The 19,246-nt window shown below is 49.8% G+C and overlaps 1 protein-coding gene across 1 annotated transcript in view; it reads right to left on the bottom strand.

The window, feature by feature from the left end:
- The window catches only part of OLFM2 (olfactomedin 2), a 48,041-nt gene that overhangs the window by 4,607 nt on the left and 24,188 nt on the right, over positions 1-19,246 (bottom strand). The window contains exon 2 of the mRNA XM_022557333.3: positions 1,295-1,444. Coding sequence (XP_022413041.1) covers positions 1,295-1,444 — 150 coding nt within the window. The remainder of the gene's footprint in view (positions 1-1,294; positions 1,445-19,246) is intronic.

Raw genomic sequence — 19,246 nt, 5'->3', positions numbered from 1 at the left:
CCTGCCTACTCGCCGTGTTCATCCACTGCAACCACCAGCCCAACTTCGCTCACATAGATTTGAAACTTCTTCCGTCCTCAGGGCCTTTGCACTTGCTGATCCTTCTACCTGGAGCACTGTTCCCTTTGTCTTCGCCGCTGGCTTCGCCTCATCCTTCATGTCTCAACTCCAGCATCACCTCCTCAGAGTGGCCTTCCCTGATCACCCTGCCTTAAGCAGCCACTCACCCTCTCCCCCTTACGTGGTTATTTTCTTTCCAGCTATGAGTACTACCTGGAACATTCTTATTCATCTGTCTCCTTTAGGTGGGATCCTCAGAGGCAGACCCAGTGTCTGGCTTGTCCACAGCTGAATGCTCAGTAAATACTAGATGCTCAATAAATACCTTTAGGCTAACTGAGGGAACTGAACTTCCCCTTGCCCTAACCTCTCCTAATCCAGACCGAGGGCCCCCTATCTCCCACCTCCACTTGGCTAAGTTGAGTTCCTCCCGGCCAAGGTGAACTCAGAGGCAACACTGGATGCCTGTTGAAATACACAGACTTTCCTGAACCATTGTTCACGTGACACCTGGAAGTTCTCAGAAAGCCAAGAACCTGATACCCATCCTGGACGCCACAAAACATTTTTACGGTCGTGGTCAACAATCAGGGGCCACCACATGGCTATTCTGCACTGTTGGGGAAAGCAGTTCCGGTGTCACGGGCAGGGCAGGATCCTACAGAGTTAATGGGTGGAAGACTCCAGTGCCAACAAGGGTCTCTTCTGTCCTCAGCTTCCTCCTCTACAGGATGGCGGTGGGAAGTTGCTTGTCCCTTTCAACACCGACATCAGAGGTGACTAGTGGGCAGTTCAGCTGGGTAGTGGCAAGAGACAGCAGCCGGCCTCTAAAGGGCACCGAAACATCCTTGGGAATGTATTGAATGGGGACCAGTTTATATCAACCACAATCAGAAGGGGAAGGCATCTTTATGTAAGTCTCTTGGGATGGAGGGTGAGACCCTTCTTAGCAGGTGAGTCTGGCTGAGTGCGTGGTGGGGCCAGAGCTCATGCACCGAAGACTCAGATGCTGCCACTGGGGTTCTCCTTCCCTGTCCCCATACAGCGCTCAGCTTCTCCTCCAAAGAAAGCACTAAACAGATATTGACCGAAATATCCACCTGGAGGGGAGCCAGGTCATCCACCAGTTCTGAATAATCTGTTTGGCTAGATCTGGCCCCGGCTGACCTGGATGGGGGCAGAGGGCAGGGTGGGAATTGGGAGATTCTCACAAGGGAACCTGGAAGGTTCTTACCTTCTCCATTATCTGCCGCAGCTCCCGGCTCCGGCCATCGCGGGAGCAGGTGCTCTGCGCAGGGATCACGGCCGTGCAGATGCATTTTCCATCGGGAGCCTGGGCCGAGGTGTACAGCTGCCAGCCTTCCTCTGGGCTTTGGAAGAGGGTCTGCGGGGAAGTCGGAGTCAGAGAGTGGGAACCCAATGGGGGAAATCACCCCATCCCTCCTGGGAGAGCAAAGGGGCCCCGGAGAGATGACAGACGTCTTTTGCTGGACCCTTGGAATGTGCCAGACCATGTGCTAAGTGCCAGACGTGTGTGATCTCAATCCCTCCTCAGGGAGCCCCATTTTACAGATGATAAGACTGAGGTATGAGGGGCGAAGGAACATGGCAAGGAATTGTGGGATTTGAGCCCTTCCAAAGAGGGGAATTCATTCTCTCAAACACATTTGCCCACGCATGCAACAATGCCTCCATAACCACCGTTAGAACATAGACTCAGACTCCTACCAACCCTCAAACCTGAACATTCCTCTCTGCTTCTCAACCCACAGTGACAGACAGGTTCTGGATATATCTTGGGGGCCACTAAGCATAACTCTACTATTGTCATTCCCCCTTCCACCAACCCCTGTTCCTGAGAAGAGGCAGGGTGATGGCCAAAGGGTGACAGACTCCTCACAGAGACCTCCAAGCCCTTGACTAAAAGGCGTCACTTTTAGACTCCTCCTAAACTAAACTTCAAGTCAGTTGATGCTGCTCAGATAATTCAGGGATCAATTATGGCTGTGCTTCCCAAACCATGCTCCTTGGAACCCTGGCAATCTTAGCAGGCATGCTGGGAAGACGGTACTCTGAGGTCAAATATGTTTGTGCATTGCTGAGTGAAACGAGTTTCTTTCTTTCTTTCTTTCTTTTTTTTTTTTTAGCCATGCTGCGCGGCTTGAGGGCTTAGTTCCCCGATCAGGGATCAAACCCGGGCCCTCAGCAGTGAAAGCACAGACCTCCAACCACTGGACCACCAGGGAATTCCTGAAACGAGTTTCTTTAATGCAGGACTTATCAGAACCTTTGAAATGCTCATGTTCATCAGGGAACTGACGCTGGTTGTTCAGGTTTTTAAGGGATGCGTGTGTCCTATGGCTCATGTTCATCAGAGCCATATTTTTCCAAAATTATTAGAAAATATCTAGTGAGTGCCTATTCTATGCCAGGCATGGGTCTGGGATAGGGTCTAGGAAGAGAGAGACGAAGAAAGCATATCGATTGCTGCCCATAGATGTGGAGGAGACAGACATGAATTATGGAATCCTGCCATTACTTCTAGAACTATGCTGCAGTGAATGCTACAAAGAAAGTACAGAGAGTAACAGACCCTCCCAGGCTGAGGGTCTCAGAGGAGGTGCCCCAGGGAAGGGACAAGTAAGCTGAACTTGAGGGATGAGTGAGCCAGGAGAAGGGGAGAGAGGAAGGGACACTTCTGGCACACAAATTCTGACCAATACCTGGAGGGATTGGAGAAACACTGCTCAAAAAGCATTGAATCCTCACTGGATGGAACGTGTTGGGCCCCCAGATCAGGCCCCCTTGAGCTTCCCCAGAACGTACTGGAGTCAGTCACAAGTCCCAGTCTTTTTGTTTTTAATCGGGGCATGGTGGTCTCATTTGTTCAACAAATATTTGTTAAGCTCCTACTGTGTGTCAGGCTCTGTTCTGGACATTGAAAACATAGTAAACAAAACACAAACACAAAAGCTCCTCTAGGAGTTACTTTAAAGTGGAGAGCAACAGAAATAAATAAGTTAACACCAAGTATTTAAAGGGTTTTGAGTGCCATAGAGAGAAGTAAAGCAGGGAAGAAATGATGGAGGATGCTAGGGTTGGGGGGTGGTTAGGGATTGCAATTTTAGGGGCCCTGGGAAGGGCTTAATGAGAAGATGTCATTTGAGTAAAGACCTGAAGGAGGTGAGGGAGGAGCCATGAGGATATCTGGGGAAAGATGTTCCAGGCAGAGAGAACAGCAAGTGCAAAGGCCCTGAGGCCGGACCATGCCTGGTATGCTTGGGAAACATGGAGGAGGCTAGTTCAGCTAGAACAGAGTCACCGAGGGAGAGATTGTGCGCGGGGTGGGGGAGATGAGGACAGAGATGGGACAGGGCCTTGTGGACCATGGGGAGGACACATTTTTGCTCTGAGTGAGGTAGGAGCCAAGGAGGGTTCTGTGCAGAGGATGGACAGGACCTGACTCAGGTGTTCACAAGCGCCCCCTGGCTGCTGTGGGGGGGGAACAGACTGTGGGTGTGAGGTGGCAAGGGTGGGAAACCAGGGCAGAGGTCACTGCAAGAGTCCAGGCAAGCGATGATGGGTGGAAACCGAGGAGATGGGAAGTAGAAGATGCTGGTCCTATCCAGAATGCATTCCTAAGACGGGGAAGAAAGTCTGATAAAACCCCAAGTGTTTTACAGAGAAACAAAGCTTCACCATCATGGATCATTTGCACAGCCGCTACTTATCACCCCGCAGAGGCTGTTCCCATGAGCTGTAGCAGAGATAAGCCAGGCTGTGAGTTATGAGCAATCCCAGAGACTCCAGCTGTTAGCCCACCTTTTTCTCTCCCACTCAATAAAGCCTTTTTTTTTAGCTTATTGGAATGTGAGCAAGTGATATCACGGTACAGATGAGCTTGACTCGTCCGCTAATTTATAAGAAAAAAAGAAAACATTCATAGATGCCATCTGAAACTATTGTCATTAGTCATTCTTTGAGCCTTATGTACACACTTCGGAGGTTGAGGGAACCCCCTCTTTACAAGTCCATGTTTCCCCGGCGGAGGAATGAAGTCACTCACCTTCCCAGGCTCCCTTGCACGCAGGCATGGTCCAGGTGGAGCCCACACTCCAGCCTTACTGCAGAGCACCCAGGATCCCTCACTGCCAAGGGCTTCCTCGGGTGGTCCGAGCCCACCCTGCCTTTGCACTGGGCAGGCAGAAGCACCTCCCACCCGGAAGTCCCCACGGAGTTCGTGATAAATACCAGCCCTCTCGCCTCTCCAGTGGGAGAACTCTGGGGTGCCTGCTGCCTGCAGTTTCCCAGAGGATCCCATGGGGATCTGTGCTCCAGGTGCCCACAGTGGCACCATTAGATTGCCCTGCCTGGGTTTCCTTCACTTCCCATCTCCCTTTCGCCACTGGTTCCTCCTGGGATCGCCTCCCAGCTAAGTATTTGCACTCAACTCCTCTCATCCAGCTCTGCTCCTGAAGAAGCCTGACCAAAACCAAGAAGGATGGCCTAAGACAAAAAGGGTGACCCAGAGGGGGAGGGATAAATTAGGAGGTTGGGATTAACATACACATACTACTCTATATAAAATAGATAATCAGGGCTTCCCTGGTGGCGCAGTGGTTAAGAATCTGCCTGCCGATGCAGGGGATGCAGGTTCGAGCCCTGGTCTGGGAAGATCCCACATGCTACGGAGCGGCTGGGCCTGTGAACCATGGCCGCTGAGCCTGCGCGTCCGGAGCCTGTGCTCCGCGACGGGAGAGGCCACAACAGTGAGAGGCCTGCGTAGCGCAAAAAAAAAAAAAAAAAAAAGATAATCAATAAGATCTGACTGTATAGCACAGGGAACTCTATTCAATATTCTGTAATAACCTGTATGGGAAAAGAATCTGAAAAAGAATAAATATATGTATATGTATGACTGAATCACTTTGCTGTACACCTGAAACTAACACCACATTGTAAATCAACTAAACTCCAGTAAAAGATAAAACTTTAAAAAAAGAAAAGAAAAGTGATTCAGGAATGCCTTCCCCTTTGGTTCTAGGAGAATGCAGAACTAGCTTCACCTTTTTTCATGACAAATACAGTTCTTAAAAAACAAAGACAAAAAATACAAAACCATGAACTTGAGTCCAAACGTCTCCATCCGTGCTCCCCTGGCTCTGATCCCCAAGCAATTTGGATAGAACCCCCCCGAAGATTCTCATTTGTGCAGAGACAAAGCAGCCCGGTTCAACATAATTAACATCCCCTTCCTACATTCTGTAGCGTGTGCTTTGAAGCAAACAAGCCATTTTCTCTCAACACACGAAATATTGAATTGTAAAAGAGAAGCATGATTTAAGCGGCACAGAGAGGAGGCCTCCACGGCTTTCCTAAAATAATTGTCTGCGTTGGACGCACCTCGCTGGAGCGCTCTCTGCAGCAGCGTAATTAAATGCTCGGGGTTTGGCTGCCAAATCTCAGCACGGCAAAGAGCCTGAGTTTCGCCCATCGGGTTCAAGTTCAAACACACAGTCAATTCATGTCCTTGGGAACCCACTGGAATGTCCTGGGAGGCTCCGTGTTTGACAGTCCAAAGGCCAGCTCTCTCAGACTGGGTTTAGCTTCAAACCAAAGTCACAACTTCTCAGAGTTCACACTCCTAGGGATAGAGAATGCCTATAACTAAGGGAAATGTTTATAACAGCAGGTGTAAGAGCCGCGAAGCTCTCCCGGTACAGACACTTCTGATCTGGTGGCCTGTCTCACCTCACATGTATATATGTCCATGCCACTCTCTCACTTTGTCCCAGCTTACCGTTCCCCCTCCCTGTGTCCTCAAGTCCATTCTCTACATCTGCATCTTTATTCCTGTCCTGCCCCTAGGTTCATCAGAACCTTTTTTTTTAGATTCCATATATATGTGTTAGCATACGGTATTTGTTTTTCTCTTTCTGACTTACTTCACTCTGTATGACAGACTCTAGGTCCATCCACCTCACTACAAATAACTCAATTTCGTTTCTTTTTATGGCTGAGTAATATTCCATTGTATATATGTACCACATCTTCTTTATCCATTCATCTGTCAGTGGACACTTAGTTTGCTTCCACGTCCTGGCTATTGTAAATAGAGCTGCAATGAACATTTGGGTACATGACTCTTTTTGAATTATGGTTTTCTCAGGGTATATGCCCAGTAGTGGGATTGCTGGGTCGTATGGTAATTCTATTTTTAGTTTTTTAAGGAACCTCCTTACTGTTCTCCATAGCGGCTGGGATTTTTCAAATGCTTTCACCTAGGCTGCTGCCCCAATTAAGCAGCAGTCTCTGTAACAGGTCCAGGATTGACTGAGTACAGGACACGCAGGGAAAAGTTTTTCTAGCTCTCGCGTCCGGGATCATCAGCTCAGCCTACAGCTCCGTCACCTACGTCTTGGTTCAAAAAACAATTCTTGGTTCTTCCGGGGGCCGAGGGATTGCTACAGGATCCCAGGGGCAGCCAACCATTGGGCACCGGCTATCGGGGATTAGCAAACAGGAATAGAGCAAGCAGCTACCTCTTGATAAGTCAAGGATATTATTGCGTTTGAGGCTGGATAATTTAATCAGGAAGCAGAAGTGGCTTGAGGCTCGGATATTTATTTGTTGGCTGCCTTGTTCCAGAGAGGACTGCAAGTGGTTTACAAGGATATATAAAATACCACACGATAGCTCCAATTAAATAGGAGAGCAGGAATTAGATATTTCTGGAGGGCGGTCTGCCAATCCAAAGCCAAAGCCTTAAGGTTTCTGCATTTGTATTTAACCCCAATCTGAGTCTAAGAATTTAGCCCAGGGAAATCATGTGACAAGCACTCAATTGCTACAAGAATGCTCATTAAAGTGTTGTCTAAAATTGGACAACTGGAATTTTTTCCCCTCCAGTCGTTTGCCAGTAGGGGCATTGATTTTAAAACTCTACAGGAGGGAATACTATGCAGCCATTAAAATCGGGGACTAGTAGGGATTTTTATTCCCATCTTCAAATTTACCTTCTAAGTTTTCTACGATAAACACACATTGTTCTTGTGAAGTTTTTCTTCAGTCCGTTTAAAGTTTTGTGGGTTTTTTTTTTTTTTGCAAGGAAGAGAGAGAAAAAGTGGGGACATAGAGCCAGAAGTGAGGCTAAGAAAAACCCATCCCTTAAAAACTTGAACAACCAGCATATGGTTGGGCCATAAATTTGGCTTCAAGCTCCTTAGCAGCCAACTCAAAAAGGGAAAGCTGGTCATTTATGCGGCTCCCAGTGTCCTGAAACAAAAACACACCAGATGCTCAGGAGAAAACTTAACTATTTTTAGTACCAAGAACAGGCAAGGATCTCTCCCACGGTCCTCCCAAAAAGGAGTCCGTGTGATGTCACCAGCATCTTTCCAGACAACATCCTTACAATGGAAATGACTCGTTTCTTCTGGATGTCCCTTCTTCCTACTCAGCTGGTAGGGTAGAGCCAGGTGGTTAAGAGCAGGGTCTGAGGGTCAGGCTGCCTGGGTTGATGTCCTGGCTTGGCCACTCACTTGCTGTGTGAGTTGTTTAACCTCCCTGTGCCTCCTTGCCCTCATCTGTAAATTGGACACGATAATCTGTACCTACCTCACAGCGTTGCTGGGAAGCTTGAACGAGTCAATACCATACATGTGAGAGGGGACTTCCCTGGTGGTCAAGTGGTTAAGATGCCACGTTCCCAATGCAGTGGGCACGGGTTCAATCCCTGGGTGGGGAATTAAGATCCTGCATACCGTGTGACGTGGCCAAAAAAAAAAAAAAATACTATACTTGTGAGCAATTAGAACGGTCATCAGCATGTAGTAAGTGCTACAGAAACATTTGCCATTACTGTTATAATCCCCATGATGCTCTAAAGCCAATTTGGTAACTTCCTGAAGTCGAAATGGTTTGAATTTGATGCGGGCACTGAACTGAGATGATCTGGAAGAATGGGTGAAAGTCCATTGGATTTGGGGCTGAGAATGCAAGATGATGAGAAGTCACAGCCAGACGGCAGTGAGAGAGAGAGAGAGATACAGGGAGAGACAGGGTGTTGAGTCCTACCAAAGACAGACAGAGACGCTGCTCCATCCTACTCGCCACGTGACTCAGCCAGTTCAGTTTCTGGTCCTAGTTACATCTCCCTGATGTAATTTGGTGGAGGGGAGTCCTGTTTCAGTGTAACAGGCAATCAGCAAAGCTCATGGGACTTCCCTGGTGGTCCAGTGGTTAAGGCTCCTCACTTCCACTGCAGGGGGCGCGGGTTCAATCCCGTAGAGGAGCTAAGACCCCACGTGCCATGCGGTCCAGCCAAAACAAAACAAAACAAAAAAGAACAACAAAAAAAAAGACAACAATGAAACCCCAAGGCTCACACGGCCGTGTTCTCTGTGGCCCATCCTCTAGGCAACCTCCTCTTCCTGGAACACACCATGCTTTTTCCCACCTTCAGGTCTTTGCACTGGCTGGTCCCTCAGCCATCAAAACTCTTGCCCCATCTCATGGCTGGGCTAACTCTTCCCCATTTCTAGGGCTCAAGCATAAATGTCTCTTCCGAAAGCAGCCTCCACTGTCCTTTCCCCATGTTACCCACTCCTCAAGGCACCCTGTGCTTTTTTCCCCTAATACTTGTATTTCTTACTGTATGTCAAGCCTTGTTCTAAGCACTTTGCATGCTTTAACTGATGGAGCTCTCACCATGGCACTAGGGGACAGGCACTGTCATTATCCACCTTTGAGAGGTGAAGAAAACGAGGGGAGAGAGGGCTCCAATCTCTTGCCCAGAGCTTCACAGTCTATAAGCGGTGGAGCTGGGATTTGAACACAGGCCACATGGCTCCACAGTCTACACCACCATACTGCACCTCCCCTGTTCTCCTTCAAGCCCTGATCACAATGGCCATTGGGACCTCTTGGGTGTGACCACTGGCTCAAAGCCTGCCTCCGCCCCCCGACGGGAAAGAGGATGGGAAAGGGGAGTTCTGTCTGCTTTGCTCATTGCTGAATCCCCCAGGCCTGGCATGATGAATGTTTGTTGAATAATTAGATGCTGATGGGCAAACAGCCCATCACGGATTCACCATGCGTTTCCTCTCCACCACCAAATCGGTTTCCGCCTGTCCCAGGGAGGGACTGTCTGAGATCAAGTTGCAGATCATCTGTGGCAGGCACAGAGGCGGCGGCGGCTTCCCTCTGACTGCAGGGACGGCAGAAGGGCCGTGATGAATGATCAGGGACATACCTATCTGCCACGTCTCAGCCGTGATGGGGCCTGAGTCCCTTTGGAGGGCTTGAGATAATAGCAGGCTGCTCCTGTCAAACCTAGCGGTATTGGGCAAATCCCTGCTGAGTGATAAGCTTGACAGGCTTTAAAGAAGATATCAGCTCACCCGTGCCGAGATGGAGAACCAGAGCCTCCCTCAGTCTGAGCAGCTGGGGCTTGGCCTGTGAGAGCCCGTGGTTGGGGGAGGGGCTGGGATGGGATGAGGGGGGGCGACTGTGAGTTCATTCATTCATGCATTTTTTTTTTGGCTGCGTCCTGCGGCTTGCAGTATCCTAGTTCCCCCACCGGGGATTGAACCCAAGCCCTCGACGGTGAAAGCACTGAGTCCCAACCACTGGACCGCCAGGGAATTCCCGATTCATTTATTCATTCGTTCCCTTCCAATGCAGATAACCCATCTTGCCCTGAGAGGCTATTCAGGCTGGCACACACCACCTCTCACCCTCTGAAGCCAGCCAAGCCATGGCAGAAGACCCCCATTGCCCCTTGGGCCCCGGTCCAGACATACATTCCCGGATGTCTTAGGCTCTGCCATTACAGTGCCAACGTGGACCAAAATGAATGAAATAGACTTCCTTGGGAAAGGTGGGAAGAGACACAGGTCTCTGAGTTTGACTGACTGTCCTCCCTGGGGTCCTTCTCCCTGGAGAAGGCTTGCCTTGTGCAAGAATTTACAAACGCAGTCCATTCCTTTGCAGTGTGGCCCAGACTGTCGGAAACACCGTGGATGCCCGCAGACAGCCCTAAGGGTTGGGCTGACGGACAGAGGTCTGCATCCAGGCTACAACACGAGGGCCACTCCAGTCGTCAGACCAGTTTGCTTTGAGAAAGGACAAGTTCCTGCCCGTCCCCAGCACTCAATAACACCCCATTTGAGGAGACCCCTCAGGGAAGAAACAAACCCTCACTCGAGTCTCCTGAATCTCACCAGCCTACATTCAGATTCCCAATGACTCCTGAGCTCTTTATCACCCCAGGGCCTTTGAAAATGCTCTTCACCCCCACAGTCATCCAGGTGAGCCATGATGAAGGCTTGCACCAGGGTAGATGGAATGGGAACAGCAAATGGGTAGATTCCTATGTTTTAAAGGCAGAGCCCGGGGCGTCCCTGGCGGTCCAGTGATTAAGGCTCCGTGCTGCCACTGCAGGGGGCACAGGTTTGATCCTTGGTTGGGGAACTAAGATCCCATATGCCTCGCGGCACAGCTAAATAAATAAATAAGTATAAAGGCAGAGCCCACAGGATTTGAGGGACTAGATGTGGGGCGGAAGGGAAAGAGGGGAGTTGAGGATGAGTCCAACTTTTGGGGCCCAAGCAATGGAGTGCATGGATGGGGGGTACCATTTACTGAGCTGAAAAAGGCTGGAGGAGGAGCCCATGTGGAGTGGGGCGGGGAGGAAAATTAGAGGGGGGATGAAAATCAAGAGTCCAGCCTGAAGGCATGTTCCATTTATGCTGCTTGTGACCACCTCCAAGTGGAAATATCAAGTAGGTAGCTGGGGAGAGGAGGAGAGAGAGTTTGGCTAGAGATACATATTTGGGTGCCCTCAGCAGAGAGATGGGATTAAAAGCCATGAGAAGCCTCTCCTACTGGTTTTTAATTTTTTTAAATTTTTTATTTTTTTTGCGGTACTAGGGCCTCTCACTGTTGTGGCCTCTCCCGTTGCGGAGCACAGGCTCTGGACGCGCAGGCTCAGCGGCCATGGCTCACGGGCCCAGCCGCTCCGTGGCATGTGGGATCTTCCTGGACTGGGGCACGAACCCGCATCCCCTGCATCGGCAGGCGGACTCTCAACCACTGTGCCACCAGGGAAGCCCTGGGTTTTTACTTTATTTAACACTTATAGAGTGCTCTTTGCTATAGACTCTTTCTGTCTCCCCAGAATTCATATGTTGAAAACTAATCCACAGTGTGATGGTATTTTGGGGTGGGGTCTTTGGGAGTCGGATTAGTGCCCTTATAAGACACCTCAGGGAGCTCCCTGAACCCTTCTGCCACGTGAGAACACAGCGAAAGGACATCGTCTATGAACAAGGAATCTGGTTCTCACTGGGCACTGAATCTGCCAGCACCTTGATCTTGGACTTCCCAGCCTCCAGAACTGTGAGAAATAAATGTTGTTGTTTAAGCCACCCCGTCTACAGTATTTTTGTTATAGCAGCCTGAACGAACTAAGATGCTCTTCTAAGTTGCTTTACAAATTTTAAATCCTTGTAGCCTCCCCTCCCCCAATGAGGTACGTACTAACATTAGCTCCACTTTACAGATGGAAAAACTGAGGCAGAGAGAGGAAAGTTAGTTGCCCAAACTCACAGAGCAAGTGTCTGAGCTGGAATTTGGACCCCAGCCTTTGAGACTCTCAAGTCCTCACTCTTAGCCGCTATGCTTATGAGAGAAGACTCTCTCTCTCTCTCTCCATGGAAGCTTGGCTTCAAGCCTTGCATCCACTGGTCCATTCTCCCCAGAGAAGCCAGAGCCAGCTTTCAAAGTGTCACCCCCGGGCTTCCCTGGTGGCGCAGTGGTTAAGAATCCGCCTGCCAATGCAGGCGACACGGGTTCGAGTCCTGGTCTGGGAAGATCCCACATGCCGCGGAGCAACTAAGCCTGTGCGCCACAACTACTGAGCTCACACGCTGCAACTACTGAAGCCTGCGCGCCTAGAGCCCGTGCTCCACAACAAGAGAAGCCACCGCGCACCACAACGAAGAGTAGCCCCCGCTCGCCGCAACTAGAGAAAGCAGCGCACAGCAACGAAGACCCAAAGCAGCCAAAAATAAATAAATTTACAAAGTGTCACCCCCCCACATTGGACCCTTCATGGCCCCCAGTGCCCTCAGTATAAAGCCCAAATGCCACCTGGACGCACTCACCAGTCCTGCCCACTTGGGTACGGCTGAATTCTCAGCCTCACCACTTACTTGTCTTCACCCACATACAGCTGTTTCAGTTCCCCTTGCTGCCTCTGTATCTTTGTCCGCGCAGTGTTCTTTGCTTAGGACACTCTCCCTCTCCTCCTTCACATGGGGAAAATCTGCTCAGGTCTCAGCAGAGTGGGGTGTTCTGGTTCCAGGATGGACCCCTCTCTTAAATGGTCCCCATCTCCACCCCGTCACACACACACCCATACACACACAGAGTCCTGTGACAGTGGGATACAGCAGTTCTATGCAAAGGAAGGTCCTTTAGCATCATAAAAATGACAGTAGTTGTAATAATAATTATTATTATCCTTCTCATCACCAATAACAACTAACATTTATGGAGCATATCCTGTAAGCCAGGCTCTGTTCTAAGGGCTTTGCAGCTCATCTCTCGCCAATCCTCAGAAGAACCCTATGAGGTTGAACCCATAATACATGTCCAAATCCTGGATCTGCCACTTCCTCTTTGTGAGTTTCTAAGCAGATCCCTTTGCCTCTTTCATTTGTAAAGTGGGAACCAAAACCATCCCTTCCCCTTCCTGCCTAGTCCCCCCATGCACACACACACTTAAGTGTAAGTTGCCTGATGGCTGAATTTTCATCCTTTCCTTCCCCTGCTCTGCTGCATACGGTTGGGAACTACAGCTCTCACACTCCTTTGCTTTCAGAAAGGTTCAGCCAATGGGAGGCACTCATGGAGGCTATGAGGGCAGGACAAGGGGAGAAGCAGCGGTATTTCCCTGCTTTCTCTGCCTCCTGTGCTCCAGCATTGGTTCCGTGGCTTCAGCTCCCCTGGTAATCCCAGGCCTGGGTTCTGTTTATACCACCTCTTCTATCCGACACCCCACCACCACCCGTCCTAAGGGAATAAATGCTCTCAGCTGTTGCTAATCTCTGGTTTTCGTTTCCATCTCTGTTTAGTTTTTCACCTCTTCCATCATCTTTGTAACCAATCCCCTGAACTAAAATCCCCGAAAGCCCTAGAAGAGTTGTTTCTCTGGTCAGCCTCTGAAGGGTATAGTAACTGCTCAGTAAATACTGTGCATGAACAGCCAGCTGTAGATCTTATCACACAGGCTTTCTGTGTGATCTACTCCTTCCTGTGTGACCTTGGGCAAGTAGCTTAACCCCTCTGTGCCTTTCTTAACCTCTCCGTTTCCTCATCTAAAAGTTGGGATAATAACAGCCAGGCTTCACAGGGTTCTTGTGAAAATGATGAATTGGTACATGTCAAGAGTCAGTCACGGTGCCTGGTACATTGTGACTGCCCAGTCAGTGGGAGCTTTTATATCAATTCACGGAACCAGCACTGTTCTAGAACTGTTCCATGTCCCCTGCTAACTCTTCTTTTAAATAAATTTTTTATACTGGAAGTATTTTTTTTTTACCTTTTTAATTATTATTTTTTTAATGGATCATTTTTAATTTTATTTTTTGGCTGCGCCGTGGGGCAGGCGGGATCTTAGTTCCCCGACCAGCAATTGAACCCGCATCCCCTGCGGTGGAAGCGTGGAGTCCTAACCACTGGACCACCAGGGAAGTCCCAGAAGGATTTTAGATTTACAGGAAAATTGTAAAGACAGGACAGAGAGCTTCCATACGTCCCTCACCCGATTTCCCTTGTTGTTAACATCTTACATATCCATGGCACATTTGTCACAACTAAGAAACCAGCATTGGTTCATCACTCTTACTAAACTCCAGACTTTATTGAGATTCCTCCAGTTTTTCCACTCATGTCTTTTCTGGTCCAGAATCCCACCTAGGATTGCACATTGCATTTAGTTGTCACATCTCCTTAATCTCCTCTGGTCTGTAATAGTTTCTTCATCTTTCCTTGCTTTTCACGACCTTGGCAGTTTTGAGGACTACAGGTCAGAGACTTTGTAGAATGCCCCACCAGCTTTGAAGGGCGGGAAGCAGGTCCTAATTTCTCCCTGAGGTTTCCCTGGCTCACAGCCCAATACCTGGCATGCAGTAGCTGCTTCACAGACACTTCCTGAATGAATGAATGAATGAATGAATACAAGAATGGCAGTCATTTATTTCTTTATCCTCCCGCACTCCATGTTCTGCAGGGATCCCTGCCAGAGGCCAGATCTAGAAAAGTTCACAGCAAAATAAAAGCTCTTCTCCTTTCAGAAAGTTTCCTTTTTGATCCTTTCTTTGTAGACATCAAGGATTCATTTCTTTAATATTTAGGGGCTTTTGTACCAAAGGGAAGCAGCTACGTTTGCATCAGACGTCTCATTTTTCAAGGCAAGTGAGAGAGATTTTTTTCTAGCAAGACGGGGGGGGTTCTTCCTTCCCAGAGCTATCATTTGATTTCTGTTTCTTCCTTCCCGGCCTTCGGGCAGGCGGCAGAGTAGGGGTGAGGGGCTACGGAATTATCCACATTTAAAACCAAATCTTTTGGTCTCGCTGTGCGACATGTGGGATCTTAGTTCCCTGACCTGGGATCGAAACTGCAACGCCTTCAGTGGAAATATGGAGTCTTAACCACTGGACCACCAGGGTAGTCCCATCCCATTATCCACATTTTTATGTCCTCTTTGTCATAGCACAGGGAAGATTAATTAGAACCTTGTAAAGTTGCCGAGACTGAATCGGCCTCAGGACCTGGTGCAGGAAGTGGCCTGGCTGTCACGTGATGGAGATGAATTAGAAGCTTTATTTCCCATCCCTCTGAATGGCTCAATATTTGCCACAGGGACCAAGAGACTTGCCTTTGGGTACACAGAGCTTGCCCCTTTTTAACATTAGTTGGTCAGAAATGGGAATTCCCTTTAACCACACAGGCCTGTGGGTCTGGTTGCTTTTTATTTCTCAGCTCTGGGAGGCCAAGGTGAAGCCAGGGAATGTAAGAAAAATACCCACGTCAAGGTCATTTCCCCGCCACCACAGTCCCTGCTGCTGGAAGACACCAGCCCAGGTTTAATCTCTTTCCTGACGTTTGTCAGAAGTAAAAATGAGCCTGGGTGAGCTTTTCTGACAATTCTCTCGACCTATAGGAATTCAATTTCTGGCTTGGGCATAAATTTGCAGCCATCAGTGCCTGCGGTAGGGGATGGGCCCATTGGCTGGAGTTGGATTTCTGAAATCAATCCATCGGTGCACGGAAAAGGTCGTCACGGTGGAAGCTGACCTTCTTTGGCTGGCTCGGGAATCTCACGCCGGGTGCCAGGGACGCCCCTGCTCAAAATGAAGGTGTTTGCTATGAGGCTCCCACGCGGGGGATGGAGGGAGGGAGGCCTTGAAGGCTGGACAGTGTGGCCAGGAGGTGACAGGGGCCCGATCTGCTAGCTAATAACTCACAGAGACAGCCAGGCATAAGCACTGCCTGAAAACTGACTTCCGTGGGCTCTGTGTGTGCCACTGGAGGTGGCAAGTTAATTTGGGGTCCAAACCTTTTATCATTTGGCTACACCTTGGACTCACATTCAGGATTTCAAAGACAGGCATTCAATTCCCCCAGCCAAGGTGAGGCAACAGAGCATGGTCATTTAGGGCACCGAATCTGGAGCCAGGTCGCCTGGGTTCCAATCTCAGCTCTGCTGTGTGACCTTGGGCAAGTGACTTAGCCACCCGGGGCCTCCGTTTCCCCACTAGTGATATGGAGCTAAGAATAGCAGTGATGTCATTGAGGTTGTTGTTAGTGTATTCGAATAGCTTAACATCGGCAATGTAATATACACGTGAGTGCAATAAAATTGATTATGGCATGAAAATAAGCAAACAGAGGGAATTCCCTGGTGGCCCAGTGATTAGAACTCGGTGCTTTCACTGCCAGGATCAGGGTTCAATCCCTGGTCGGGGAACTAAGATCCCGCAAGCTGTGCAGCGCAGCCAAAAAAAAAAAAAAAAAAAAAGGCAAATAGATGCTGACAGGGAAACCAAAAAGGCAGCCCAGTATCTGGGGCTCAGACAGTCTGCATTTAAATCCTGGCTCTGGGTTACCTTGGGCGAGTTACTCTCTCTGCGCCTCAATTTCCTCAAAGCGGAGAAGAGTGATGACAATGCTGGTGTTTTGAGGGTTAAGGGAGCTAAGATATTTGAGAGACAAAGAGGCGATTATAAAACAGCGCGACAAAGCCGTGATGGAGCCAGCACGAGTAAGAGCAGAGGATGGCTACGGAGCCTGGTTACACGGGTTCCAGGCAAAGGGAACAGCATGGGCAAAGGCATCCCACAAATACTGATTGAGCACCTACTCTGTGCCAGGTGCTGGAGACACAGCAGCAAACAAGACAGGCAAAGACCCCTGTTCTCGCCAAGATTCTACTCCAGTAGGGAGAAGATGGTGCAGAATTTGAAGCTCAAATCGGGATGCCAGGAGATGAGCTGGATATTTTGTTTGCCCCTCCAGGTCCTCTCTCCCCACTTCTCCATCGGCTCTGTGCTCCGGGAGGCTGACCCCTGCAGCCTCCACCTCCCAGAAGCCCCCGCCCTCCAGCTTCCAGCGACGTCTGGCCAGTGAGTGTGACCACAGGAGACTGGGGTGGGGGGCGGGCAGAGGAAAGAGTCTGGCGTATTGAATCCCCTGGTTCCCTTCCTGCCAAGCAATGGTTTCCCGGTGGCAACGTTCCTCTCCTGACACTGGTGGCTCCTCCGGGCATCTCCCCAGGATGTCAAGCCCAGGATGTCCGGAAGCAAGTGTAAAAGCAGTGGTGATGTAGCCGGTACTGTACTGTACTTTTCAAGGTACTGTACTGTACGATTAAAAATGTTTTCCTTATGTTTCGTGTTTGTTTGTTTTTTATGTATTATTTGTGTGAAAAGTATTATATAAGTATTACGGTACAGTACTATATAGCCGATTGTGTTAGTTGGGTACCTAGGCTAACTTTGTTGGACTTATGAACATGATCTCAGAACAGAACTCATTTGTATAGAGGGGACTTAACTGTACAGTCATATTCTGAGGTCCTGAGGGTGCGGACTTCAACTTATGAATTTGTGGGGTGGGGTGTGGGGGGACAGCGTTCAGCCCATAACCATGTGTGAGCAGAGAAAAGATCTGGTCAGGAAGATCATTGAGGGTGGGCTGGTTAGAGCAAGACAGAGAGGCAGAGAAATCCACCAGCAAGATTCAGGTGAGCACATTGGGGGGCTGACTCGGCCCATCCTTTGAAGTTTCCCAGAGCTTTCAAAGAAATGGATCTCAAAGAAAACAGCTCCGGCCACGAGCCACATCCTCCGCTCGGAGGGCAGGAGGCAGTGATGGCCACCTGGGTCACCGGAGCCCTTTGTTAGTGTGAATGGCCCGCTTGAAGGGAAATCGATCCTGGCTAAGCACAGAGCAGCTGCTCCCAGCCAAAGCTGCTGTAGAGAGGCCCTTTGCCCCCTCCCCACCAGGGCTGGGACAGAAGCCAGCAGGAGCCCGAGGACTGTTCTACCAGGTCATGGGTCTCAGAAGGACCTTCAGTCAGCATGCATTGTGACTGCCGGCTCCTGCACTGGTCCAAGGTGGAGCTTCAGCATCACCTCTAGTCTTGGCACTCACCAGAGACCAGCTCTACATGTAATTATTATCATTATCACCAGCCTTGCCGAGTGCCGTCCGTGTGCCAGGTCCTATGCAGGCATGTGCGTGCGTGAGGGACTTCCTAGTGCCACCTCCCAGCCATGTGACCTTGGGCAAGGGCCTTGAACCTCACTGTGCCTCGGTTTCCCATATATAAAACAGGGCCGGGACTCCCCTGGTGGCGCAGTGGATAAGAATCCGCCTGCCAATGCAGGGGACACGGGTTCGATCCCTGGTCCGGGAAGATCCCACATGCCGCGGAGCAACTAAGCCCGTACGCCACAACTACTGAGCCTGCGCTCTAGAGCCCGCACGTCACATCTACTGAGCCTGCGAGCCACAACTACTGAAGCCCGTACACCTAGAGACCGTGCTCTGTGACAAGAGAAGCCACCACAATGAGAAGCCCTCGCACCACAACGAAGAGTAGCCCCCACTTGCCACAACTAGAGAAAGCCCGTGCGCAGCAATGAAGACAAAACAAACAAACAAAACAACAGGGCTAACAGCAGCACCCACCTCTTACGATCGTGGTGGAGGTAAATGAGTGCCTGAGCACATAGAGCTTCAAACCATACGTCGTAAGAACTGTGGAAGGTCAGCTCCTGATAGGATCACCTCCATTCACCTCCCGACAGTTGTGGGATGTAGGGGGTGTCCTAAGCTGAAGGTCAGGGAGGAAAGGCAGGGGGCAGAGCCTACCATGCCATCAGTCTGTTGAGGGACAGAAGCTATGCTAGATGGTTCCATGGAGGGAATTTAATATGGGGAGTGTGGTGCCGAGGAGCCAGAAGGGTTGGATGGGGTAGGTGCGGAAGGTGAAGTGATCAAAAGAATAGCAACTTGTAAGAAGCTGCAGGATTGGGAGCTTCCCTGGCGGTCCAGTGCTTAAGACTCTGTGCTTCCACTGCAGGGGGCACGGGTTCCATCCCTCGTCGGGAACTAAGATCCCATATGCCACGCGTCGTGACCAAAAAAAAAAAAGAAGAAACTGCTGCAGGGTGGCAGGGCAAAGGGGATTAGTGGAGCTAGACCCAAGGAGGGGACAACGAGGCCACTGCCTGCAGCAAATAAACAGGGGGAGAAATCCCCTGACTTCTCTCTTCCTCCCGCCTCCAACTCCCATCACGGCTTCCCATTGGCCAAGTCTAACAGGAAGCCAGTGAGCAAGGGAACCTGGGAAATGTAGTTTTCAGGGGTCAACCCCCCTCTGATACCAAAAACAAGGGGAGGGCAAGGAATGAATCTGAGGGACACCATGTAAATGACCATCCCACAGGACTCAGGGCCCAGCCTGCCTCTCTCTAAAGCTGTCTTAACTACGAAGCTACACACTTAGGGAGGATCTGTTTCAGTCAACTGTCCCATTTCATGCCTCACAATAATAAGTCTTTGAAGGAACAGTGATAATGCTGGATCCTTCTTATCCATAGTTAAGAGTCAC

Source organism: Delphinapterus leucas, unplaced genomic scaffold (assembly GCF_059928025.1).
Source record: "Delphinapterus leucas isolate spDelLeu-1000000601 "Yukka" unplaced genomic scaffold, BTC_Dleu_Yukka2 spDelLeu_asBTCV2_sq25, whole genome shotgun sequence".
NCBI classification, from domain to species: Eukaryota; Metazoa; Chordata; class Mammalia; order Artiodactyla; family Monodontidae; genus Delphinapterus; species Delphinapterus leucas.
Note: the sequence above shows the minus strand (reverse complement) of the source record. Positions and strands in the feature narration are given on the sequence as shown.